Source organism: Anomaloglossus baeobatrachus, chromosome 4 (genome assembly GCF_048569485.1).
Source record: "Anomaloglossus baeobatrachus isolate aAnoBae1 chromosome 4, aAnoBae1.hap1, whole genome shotgun sequence".
NCBI lineage: Eukaryota > Metazoa > Chordata > Amphibia > Anura > Aromobatidae > Anomaloglossus > Anomaloglossus baeobatrachus.
The window spans coordinates 490,348,582-490,360,615 of NC_134356.1; the positions used below are offsets into that span (position 1 = coordinate 490,348,582).

Sequence of the window (12,034 nt, forward strand, 5' to 3'; positions counted from 1 at the left end):
GCTAACTTGTCCATACAGCTATACCCTGTTCCTGCGCCGGACCAGAGCAGCAATTATTATACAGAAGTACCAGAGAATGTATGTGGTTCACCAGAAGTATCAGCGTATACAGTCTGTTACACTTTCACTCCAGACATATCTTCGGGGTTATGCAGCCAGAAAGAGGTACCAGCAGGTAAGGACTGCCAACAGTGACCATCTTACCAGCTATTTTATGGTCCAGTGTACATGTCTTGATTACAGGGGTGTTCTCATATCACAAGGATATGCTATCACCTTGTGCTCCTGAAGGGTCCAACGTCTGGGTCCACCACTGATCCTGAAGGGCATCCAGCACTGGTGTAGCAATGTACCTATCCTCTTAAATGTGCCCCAGCCATCCAGTGTGCAGTAAACTGGAACCACACTATTGAAGTGAATTGGGATGGTTGTAGTTCACTGACCAGCCAGGTCTTTCTATTTTTAGGATCCAAAAGGGCCCCTGAGGGTTTCACCAATCCTTTTGATTAGTTGGTTGATTTTACTTCTATTTTAATGCTTTTTCTTTACAAGATTTGAGTACTCCTTTAAGTTTGTGTTCACACGCTGTGACCGTCATGCTTCTCTCTTGCCATTTTAATAAAACCACAGCATTTTTGCTGATCCTATTAAAAATTTCAGCAAAAAGGTTAATTTTTACAAAGATTGTGCTAACAAATATGCAACATAACTTCATTGTGTGAAACACTGCCTAATGAAGGATGCACAATCATATCATGTCAGTCTAAGGGAAGCCATTGATTTTTTAGGGAAATGTGTTTAATAATAATTGTGACACAGAATAGATTCTTCCACCACTCACTATTATACACAACTATACGGAGTCTGTATTGTGATGTGTACACAATTAGTAATGACTGTCTCGATCAACCTCCAGATGCTGAGGATACACAAAGCCACCATCATTCAGAAGCATGCCCGCGGCTGGTTGGCTCGTAAGACTTACAAGAGAAGCATGAGAGCCATTGTCTACCTTCAGTCTTGCTACCGCCGGATGATGGCCAAGAGGGAGCTGAAGAAACTGAAGATCGAAGCTCGCTCCGTCGAACATTACAAGAAACTCAACTTTGGCATGGAAAATAAGATCATACAGTTGCAGCGTAGATTTGATGAACAGGTATCAATGTAGTATATCGTCGTCATATGGCTAGACATTGAACTGTATTTTATGACTGTATCCTGCTGTTTGCTTCAATCATTATATCTTCTGTGTGCTTTCAGCATAAAGACAACAAATCCTTGTTGGAGAAGCTGTCCCATCTAGAGATGTCCTACAGTACTGAGAAAGATAAGCTACGAAGTGATGTCGACCGGCTGAAACAGTTTGAAGAGGAGGCGAAAAATGCCACAAACCGAGTGATTAGTCTGCAGGACGAGTTAGCCAGGCTTAGGAAAGAACTGCTGCAAACACAGAACGATAAGAAGATGATCAAGGAGAGTGCGGACCAATACAAGACCGAAACAGAGAAGGTAGATAATGACTTTTACCCCCACCCTCCCAAAAAAGTGCTTAACATGATGATGCTGCACTAAGACACACAGCTTGCTTACATATTGCTTAATATATGAAAATGGAGGATAATAGAACAATAGTCTATCAGTTTTAACTGATGAGTCTCTATGAAGTATCTTGCTTGATTGGACAATTCTGGCCTTTAGCAATCTTCCTCCTTTTAATGAATAGTATAGAATAATAATTTCTTTGTCGCTCCATTGGGAGACCCAGACAATTGGGTGTATAGCTTCTGCCTCCGGAGGCCACACAAAGTATTACACTTTAAAAAGTGTAACCCCTCCCCTCTGCCTATACACCTTCCCGTGCCTCACGGGCTCCTCAGTTTTTATGCTTTGTGTTGAAGGAGGCACACATTCACTCGAGCTCCCATTTTAGTCAGCAGCAGCTGCTGATTGTATCGGATGGAAGAAAAGAGGGCCCCCACAGGGCCCCCGGCATGCTCCCTTCTCACCCCACTAAGTCGGCGGTGCTGTTAAGGTTGAGGTACCCATTGCGGGTACAAAGGCTGGAGCCACATGCCGTTTTCCTTCCCCATCCCTTAGAGGCTCTGGGAGAAGTGGGATCCTAACCGGTCATCCATTCACTGGGACCGGGCTCCCTCCGCAGCCCCTGTGGGAATCTGACGGACAGGAGACTTGGTATCATCAGGGACAGGGCCCTGCATCTAAAGGTACTCTGTGTCCCCTTGGGGACGGTGCATGGAGCGCTTGGTCTCAGACGCTGCAGCGGCTGCTGTATTTTTATGACGACCGGGACTACCGCGCCGACCGCGCCTGTTTGCCGGCCGCGGTATTAAATTTAGTCCCCGGCTTCATGCGGCCTAGTGCCATAACTCCCGCCCCCGGGCCTGCCAGTCAGGGGTAAGGGCGGGACGGTCGACCTGACGTCGACAGTGAGGGCTGGAGCACACTTTAGGGGTCCTCCTCCCCCCTCACTAATCACTGTGGGGCACCAGATTCCCGCACTTTATTAGTCGCCGCCCACGGCTCCCTCCTCCCCTGAGAACGCCGGCAGCCATGTTTTAAACACATTCTGCCGGTGGAGGACTTCTGGCTGCAGCTCTGGGAGACCCAAGGCAGGGAATCTGGTGGACACACACCGCTTTGGGCGGTCGGTAAGCCACACCGGTCACCCGGTGCTGGTCCCCCTAGGGTGCCGAAGTGTATATATATATATATATATATATATTTGTATACATTTTCTCTGTTCGGCCGCATTGTTTTGCTTTTGGCTATATACCCTCAGTGATCACTCTCCTAGGAGACAACAGCATGTCGTTCACAAGGAGCAAGGGTGCCAAGACACAGGGTTATTTTGCAACCTGTACCTCTTGTGCGGCTATGCTACCTGCAGGTTCCACCTACCCTCACTGTGAGCAATGCTCGGGCCCTGTGGCACTCGCTCAGCCGGAGCCTCGGGCACTGGTGGGCCCCTCGGGTCAGGTAGAACCGCCGGCTTCCCCTGTCCAGGTGGCAGGGACAGAGTTTGCAGTTTTAGCTGAGAAACTCTCTGAGTCACTTTCACAATCCATGGCTCAGTCTATGGACAAATGGTCTGCTAAGATACTAGAAGCCTTGCAGTCCAGACCGGCCCTTACACAGGCCCCGGGCACTGCGAGATCATCGCCCCCAGGCCCCTCTCGGTCTGCGCCGCAGCGTGTTCCCGGGGTGGCCCCTAGGTATCACGTGGAGGACTCCGGCATGGACCGCAGTCCCAGACCGGCTAAGCGGGCTCGCTGGGAATCTTCCCCGACTTCATCACGCTGTTCGGGGTCTCAGCTTGAGGACTCTCTGGAGGATGAAGCGGAGGTCGCAGCCCAGGGCTCTGACCCTGACGTTGCTCTCAATCTTGATACACCTGAAGGGGACGCCATAGTAAATGACCTTATAGCGTCCATCAACCAAGTGCTAGATCTTTCTCCCCCAACTCCACCTGTAGAGGAGGCGGCTTCACAGCAGGAGAAACACCAGTTTAGGTTTCCCAAACGTACACGGAGTGCTTTTTTCGATCACTTTAACTTCAGAGATGCTGTCCAGAAGCACAGAGCTTTTCCGGACAAGCGCTTTACTAAGCGCCTTAATGACACACGTTACCCCTTCCCCTCTGACGTAGTTAAGGGTTGGGCTCAATGTCCCAAGGTGGATCCTCCAGTCTCTAGACTGGCGGCTAGATCCGTAGAATCAGTGGCTGACGGTTCATCGCTCAAGGATGCCACTGACAGGCAGATAGAGCTCCTAATGAAATCCATCTATGAAGCCACAGGCGCGTCTTTTGCCCCGGCCTTTGCAGCCGTGTGGGCACTCCAAGCTATCTCAGCTTGTCTGTCTGAGATTAATGCGGTCACACGTACCTCTGCTCCGCAAGTAGCGTCTTTGACTTCTCAGGCGTCGGTATTTTCATCCTACGCCATGAATGCCGTCCTGGACTCTGCTAGCCGTACAGCGGTAGCATCCGCCAATTCGGTGGCAGTCCGCAGGGCCATGTGGCTACGCGAATGGAAGGCAGACTCTGCTTCCAAGAAGTTCTTAACCGGTTTGCCATTTTCTGGCGACCGTTTGTTTGGCGAGCGATTGGATGAAATTATTAAGCAATCCAAGGGAAAGGACTCGTCCTTACCCCAGTCCAAACCAAACAGACCTCAGCAACGGAAAATTCAAGCGAGGTTTCGGTCCTTTCGGCCCTCAGCCAGATCCCAATCCTCCTCGTCCAACAGGCCACAGAAGAGCCAGAGGAACTCTTCTGCATGGCGGTCTAAGTCACGTCCTCCAAAGACTGCCGGAGGCACCGTCTCCAAGGCGGCCTCCTCATGACTTTCGGCCTCCCCAAACCGCATCCTCGGTCGGTGGCAGGCTCTCCCGCTTTGGCGACGCCTGGTGGCCACATGTCCAAGACCGATGGGTGAGAGACATTCTGTCTCACGGTTACAGGATAGAGTTCAGCTCTCGTCCTCCGACTCGTTTCTTCAGAACATCTCCGCCCCCCGAGCGAACCGATGCACTTCTTCAGGCGGTGAACACTCTGAAGACAGAAGGAGTTGTGATCCCCGTTCCCCTTCAGGAACGTGGTCGCGGTTTTTACTCCAACTTGTTTGTGGTGCCAAAAAAGGACTGATCATTCCGTCCCGTTTTGGACGTCAAACTGCTCAACAGACATGTGAGAACCAGACGGTTTTGCATGGAATCTCTCCGCTCTGTCATCGCTTCGATGTCCCAAGGCGACTTCCTAGCATCAATCGACATCAGGGATGCGTATCTCCATGTGCCGATCGCACCAGAGCATCAACGCTTCCTGCGTTTCGCCATCGGGGACGAACACCTTCAGTTTGTGGCACTGCCTTTCGGCCTGGCGACAGCCCCACGGGTCTTCACCAAGGTCATGGCATCCGTTGTGGCAGTCCTACACTCTCAGGGCCACTCGGTGATCCCTTACTTAGACGATCTCCTAGTCAAGGCACCCTCCCGGGTGGCATGTCAACACAGCCTGATCGTTGCTCTGGAGACTCTCCAGAGGTTCGGGTGGATCATCAATTTCCCAAAGTCAAAATTGACTCCAACCCAATCACTGACTTACCTCGGGATGGAGTTTCATACTCTCTCAGCGATAGTCAAGCTACCGCTGGACAAACAGCGTTCGCTGCAGACAGGGGTGCACTCTCTTCTTCGGGCCCAGTCACACCCTTTGAGACGCCTTATGCACTTCCTGGGGAAGATGGTGGCAGCAATGGAGGCAGTCCCCTTTGCGCAGTTTCATCTGCGTCCACTCCAATGGGACATTCTCCGCAAATGGGACAGGAGGTCGACGTCCCTAGACAGGAACGTCTCTCTTTCTCTGGCAGCCAAAACCTCTCTTCAGTGGTGGCTTCTTCCCACTTCTCTGTCGAAGGGAAAATCCTTCCTTTCCCCATCCTGGGCTGTGGTCACGACGGACGCGAGTCTGTCAGGGTGGGGAGCGGTTTTTCTCCACCACAGGGCTCAGGGAACCTGGACTCCGACAGAGTCCTCCCTTCAGATCAATGTTCTGGAGATAAGGGCAGTGTATCTAGCCCTAAAGGCGTTCCATCGGTGGCTGGAGGGCAGGCAGATCCGCATACAGTCGGACAACGCCACGGCGGTCGCGTACATCAACCACCAGGGCGGCACGCGCAGCCGTCAAGCCTTCCAAGAAGTTCGACGGATTCTGCTGTGGGCGGAGACCACAGCCTCCACCATCTCCGCAGTTCACATCCCGGGCGTAGAAAACTGGGAAGCAGACTTTCTCAGTCGCCAGGGCATGGACGCAGGGGAATGGTCTCTTCACCCGGACGTATTTCAAGAAATCTGTTGCCGCTGGGGAACGCCGGACGTCGATCTCATGGCGTCTCGGCACAACAACAAAGTCCCGGCATTCATGGCACGGTCTCAGGATCACAGAGCTCTGGCGGCGGACGCATTAGTTCAGGATTGGTTGCAGTTTCGACTGCCTTATGTATTTCCTCCTCTGGCAATGCTGCCCAGATTGTTACGCAAGATCAGGTCCGACTGCCGCCGCGCCATCCTCGTCGCTCCAGACTGGCCGAGGAGGTCGTGGTACCCGAATCTGTGGCACCTCACTGTGGGTCAACCGTGGGCACTCCCAGACCGACCAGACTTGCTGTCTCAAGGGCCATTTTTCCATCTGAATTCTGCGGCCCTCAACCTGACTGTGTGGCCATTGAGTCCTGGCTCCTAGCGTCCTCAGGGTTATCTCAAGATGTCATTGCCACTATGAGACAGGCCAGGAAACCAACGTCCGCCAAGATCTATCACAGGGCTTGGAGGATCTTCTTATCCTGGTGCTCTGATAAGGGTTTTACCCCCTGGCCGTTTGCCTTACCCACTTTTCTTTCCTTCCTTCAATCCGGAATGGACAAGGGTTTGTCTCTCGGCTCTCTCAAGGGACAAGTATCGGCGCTTTCCGTGTTTTTTCAAAAGCGTCTGGCCAGGCTTCCGCAGGTCCGCACGTTCCTGCAGGGAGTTTGCCACATAGTCCCACCTTACAAGCGGCCGCTGGAACCCTGGGATCTTAACAGGGTTCTAAGGGCTCTTCAGAAACCACCTTTCGAGCCGCTGCGGGATGTCTCTCTATCACGTCTTTCACAGAAGGTGGCTTTTCTAGTGGCAGTTACATCGCTCCGTAGAGTGTCGGAGCTTGCAGCGCTGTCATGCAAAGCCCCCTTCCTGGTTTTTCACCAGGATAAGGTGGTTCTGCGTCCGGTCCCGGAATTCCTCCCTAAGGTGGTATCCCCTTTTCATCTCAATCAGGATATCTCCTTACCTTCATTTTGCCCTCATCCAGTTCACCAATGTGAAAAGGATTTGCACTTGCTAGATCTAGTGAGAGCACTCCGGATCTATGTGTCTCGCACGGCGCCACTGCGCCGTTCTGATGCGCTCTTTGTCCTTGTCGCTGGCCAGCGTAAGGGGTCGCAGGCTTCCAGGTCAACCTTGGCTCGGTGGATCAAGGAACCGATTTTTGAAGCCTACCGTTCTTCTGGGCTTCCGATTCCTTCAGGGCTGAAAGCCCATTCTACCAGAGCCGTGGGTGCGTCCTGGGCATTGCGGCACCGGGCTACGGCTCAGCAGGTGTGTCAGGCGGCTACCTGGTCTAGTCTGCACACTTTCACGAAACACTATCAGGTGCATACCTATGCTTCGGCAGATGCCAGTCTAGGTAGGCGAGTCCTTCAGGCGGCGGTTGCCCACCTGTAAGAGGGGGCCGTTTTCGGCTCTTTTTATCGGGGTATTCTTTTACCCACCCAGGGACTGCTTTTGGACGTCCCAATTGTCTGGGTCTCCCAATGGAGCGACAAAGAAGAAGGGAATTTTGTTTACTTACCGTAAATTCCTTTTCTTCTAGCTCCTATTGGGAGACCCAGCACCCGCCCCTGTTCCCTTCGGGCTGTTTGTTCTTTTGTGTACACATGTTGTTCATGTTGAATTGTTCCTTTGGTTCATGGTTTCAGTTCTCCGAACATCCTTCGGATTGAATTTACCTTAGACCATAAGTTTCCTCCTTCCTGCTTTTGCACCAAAACTGAGGAGCCCGTGAGGCACGGGAGGGTGTATAGGCAGAGGGGAGGGGTTACACTTTTTAAAGTGTAATACTTTGTGTGGCCTCCGGAGGCAGAAGCTATACACCCAATTGTCTGGGTCTCCCAATAGGAGCTAGAAGAAAAGGAATTTACGGTAAGTAAACAAAATTCCCTTCTTCATGGATGAAAAGAAAAGCTTCTTCGTTAAAGAGGAACTCTAACCAACTTTCTCATATGAACTGGATACACTATTTCATAGTGGCGGCAGAGCATATTAAAATTTGTGGGGGTTTTTTTTTTTTTGTTTTTTTATTTTTGTTTTTTTTTTTAATTTATATTTTGCCTCCGTTGCAGAGATTAGTAATGAAAAATATTGGCACATAATGAGGTAACACCCACATGGACTTATTAGTTACTTTTCACTGGGGAGTGTACATCGCTTGTCTGTATGAGTTACCCCATTATAATCCGGCAGTAATATCCTACTGCTAGAACACCGCCCACTGTAACTTATGCTTGTCAGTGTGTGACATGGAAGGATACATATGATATGATCTCCTTATCACGCAGGGAGTAGAGCACAGATGATGGCCGTCTTGCAGGTAAGGCTGATGTCTAGCGGAGTCTCATTGCAAACCCTTCTATCAGCTCTCCTCCCACTATAACATGGTCAGGGGGAGATCAGAGCTGTGTCCTAAGATCTCACACACCTGAGGAACATAAGCTATGGTGGGGCGTCTTCTCTTTCTTGGATGTTGCTGAAAATTAACTATTACCCATCTGGACTTAAAGAGAACCTGACAGCTGACACATGCTGTCCCATCAACGGGTAGCCTTTATCAGACTGTGGCTTTATGATTTCAAGTGCATATGTTAAGTACTGAAATACTGCGGCGTTTCAGAGATTAATAGCCACCAGTGACCGAGCTGCCCTGTACTGACTGGTCTCTCTTATGCATGTGCCTAAGGGGAGAAACCTGGCAGTGGGTGGAATGTCCAAATAGTCTCTCGGGGGCTTGGTCCTCAGCGGCTAATGAACTTCATTTTTTTTTCTCTGAAACGCAGCAGAGTTTCAGGGTGAAATCAGGAAGCCATGGTCTGATAAATCCTTCTCATGGATCGGGCAAAATGTATCAGCTGTCGGGTTCCCTTTAAAAAAAAAAATGAACTCCTTATGTGTGAATACGCTGATTGCTAATATGTCCGCAACAGAGGGGCAAAATAAAAACCACAAAAAACATATTTTCTTACGGTCTGCAGCCACTATTATATGCCGAGTCCAGTTTAACATGAATAATTTGGTGAAAGGTCCTCCTTAACATCTTGCCACGTTTGGTCGTTTTTGCAGGGCTCTTTTCCACCCATGGGAGTATCAGTTCCTTATTCCCACAGTCTACCAGTTATTTATTCCCTGCTGTTATATTTCACCTGCCCTGGATGGATGTAACATTAGTTTGTAGCTTTCCTACCATAGTCTTCTAAGGACAGAGGTAACGCTTTTGTATTTTGCTTTATTTTGTAGCTGTTGTCTGAACTTAAAGAACAGAATAAACTGTTGAAAGTAGAAAAGGAAGAGCTGAATCTCCTAATCCAGGAACAAGCCAAGCGAATGACCGGTATGTGCCAATACCAATTGTTTAAACCTTTCAGCTCCCTAATGTACCAGAATCCCTGTGTTTGTTGATTTTATAGGCATTGCCTGATAGCAAAAACCCTAGTAAAATGCAGCCATCCCCTTCTCTCCACCCCTGGCCCGGAGAAGCAGAATTTATTCATTTTCTCAGCAGCCCAGCAGGGAAAATGTAGTATTGCGTAGTACCCAATGTTATCCTGGAATGACTCCAGTAATATAGAGCAGCTCTCTAAGGCTTGCCATACACTTTAAATGGCTACCAGAAGGACGATACTTTGGCTGATAGTTAATCTCACCGCCATCTCCATCGTATCTTCCATACAGAAGAGCGCTCGTTCAGCCAAGAGCTCCTGTATTCTCTAAGAGAAAAACACCAGCTTTTCTCCAGGAGTAACCCGCAGTCCAATATTGGATATATGCGAATGATATCTCTCACAAACATCAGTTACCAGCGCCGCCACACACATTACACAGTCAGCTGAACTTGTCAATATTGGCAGGTTTGTGCGACATTAGTCTAATGTGCATGGGGGTTTAAAACTGATGCAAACGTTTACTTAACCCCTTCATGAGGTATGACATAAACTTATGTCGTCCCTGCCTTTTGATACATAATTTAATCAGCCATAACGAGCCTCTAACAGCCGCTGGTGGGTCAGAGATCCATCTGCCGCCGTTATCCTGTTAAATCCGGCTATCAGTCTCGGACAGTGTGATTTAACACTCAGTGTCAGGAGGGAGTGTCTCACCACGCTCTCATTGGCACGCCCATGATATGATCGCAGGACGCCGATGGGTTGTCATGACAGTCAGGGATCAGCCTGCTTCATCAATTAGTAAAAGTCCATCAGTTATTAAAAATCTACACATCTTAAAATATAGGAGCAATTCTTAAGCGTTTCAGACCCAAAAAAGGTCTTTAGTCATAGCTGATGACCCTCTGTTCTCTCATTACGATTATCCTGTGAATGTCGGCTGTGAATCGGCATTCATAGGAGATCATGATTTCTGCTATATAGAGCAGTGCATTAGCACAAGCGATCCGATGATTACAGTTTTCAAATCCCCTTAAATCCTGCAAAAAGTATAAAAAAACCCCCTGAGGTTGTGATTAAGAGGCACATGACTCGAAACACGTAAACCGGTGTTTCTGGGGCCAGTTTGCTGTGTTTTTTTTTTAACTGCCATCCATGTGTGTTTTAGTACAATTTTTCCAGTAAAAGACGTTTTTACTCCATATGTGCTGGAACAAAGTTTTTCTCTGTTCTGTCATAGTTGATCTAATGTAGAACTGTATTCACTAATAATACTATATCCGGGTATTCCTCTAAAGACTACATTTCACGGACTAGAAAATAATTCAGCAATAGACGTCCTCTTATTTTTTTCTGTTTTTGTTTTTTTTTTTCTTTGTATTTGTTAGAGGATATGGAGAAAAGATTGTTGCAGGAAACAAAGGAGCTTGAACTTGAGCTGAATGACGAGAGGCTGAGATATCAGAATCTCCTCAATGAGTTCAGTCGCTTGGAGGAGCGGTATGACGATCTGAAAGAAGAAATTGGCACCATGGTGGGTTGGCGAGTGACCGAGCACAGCAGAATATAGAAGAGAGTAGAAAAGTGTTCTGATTTTACCATTAATATTGCAGACCCTACCGAAGCCCGGACACAAGAGGACAGACTCCACACACAGCAGCAACGAGTCTGAATACACCTTCAGTTCAGAAATCACAGAGTCTGAAGATTTCCTGTACCGGAATGAGGTAAGACTACAATGAGCAGGACTTAGTGCCCCGGTCAAGATTGTTTTGGAATAAGTTGGCTCCATTACAGAATAAAACAAGCACACGGCTGACCCTAGATCATTGCTCACGTTTTTCCACAGCTGCAAATTATTTTGTGCAGCATGATCTAAAGTTGGACCATAAGTATTCACCGCTGTCACTGGAAAATACTTTTCCATAGAAGTCAATGTAACATGCTTCACTGATAATCTAGCTTCAATCTTACAAACCATATAAAACAATGAATCACTTCATACAATATTATCACTTTTTTGTGACAAAGTTAAGTTAGCCATGCACCAGTTTTGGTTGAACTGGCAAATATCTGATGTGTATTGGATGTTTGGCTAAATTTCATGTACCAGATGTGGTGGGAGAAAGACTGACCATGTCCGTGTCAGGGGCATCTTCTATTATCTATGCATGCACATGCAAATTGAGGTTGTATGTATATGGATATTTTAGTGTGATAGATGTGCTGTATATTCTAGATGGTTTAGTATAAAAATGTTATTTTCTTTTATCCTTCTTCAGGAGACAGCTGATAAGAAGGCCCCTCTGGACATGTCCTTATTCCTTAAGCTTCAGAAACGGGTTAAAGAATTGGAACATGAGAAACAAATTATGCAAGATGATTTGGATAAAAAGGAAGAGCTAATCAATAAAGCCAAGAGCCAGGTACCCCAAAGTACTGAAATACAGTTTATTGTTAATAGGGTGGTCCACTATACATCGGATAGATTCACAGTATCAGATCGGTGACGGTCCGGCACCCAGCTCCCTCACTAATCTGCTCTGGTGGTGAATTTTCCTGGGAAGTCAGAGCGCTTGCTATTGACTGAAATGTACCTGGTCGTCTTCTGAGCTGCTAATAAAATAACTGAACATTTCCTAATAACAGTTAAATTAATGCAAATTTATTTATATCTTTTCTTTTTGTAGGAGGAGACCAAGTCACCAGTCCGAGGCACCGAGTTGGAGTACGAGTCTCTCAAGGTACCAAAAGGGATACTG

General features: G+C 48.2%; 1 protein-coding gene across 1 annotated transcript in view; it reads left to right on the forward strand.

The window, feature by feature from the left end:
• Window positions 1-12,034, forward strand: part of MYO5A (myosin VA) — a 276,256-nt gene that overhangs the window by 203,200 nt on the left and 61,022 nt on the right. The window contains exons 20-27 of the mRNA XM_075345778.1: window positions 19-175; window positions 917-1,156; window positions 1,261-1,509; window positions 9,127-9,220; window positions 10,661-10,806; window positions 10,886-10,999; window positions 11,555-11,698; window positions 11,963-12,016. Coding sequence (XP_075201893.1) covers window positions 19-175; window positions 917-1,156; window positions 1,261-1,509; window positions 9,127-9,220; window positions 10,661-10,806; window positions 10,886-10,999; window positions 11,555-11,698; window positions 11,963-12,016 — 1,198 coding nt within the window. The remainder of the gene's footprint in view (window positions 1-18; window positions 176-916; window positions 1,157-1,260; window positions 1,510-9,126; window positions 9,221-10,660; window positions 10,807-10,885; window positions 11,000-11,554; window positions 11,699-11,962; window positions 12,017-12,034) is intronic.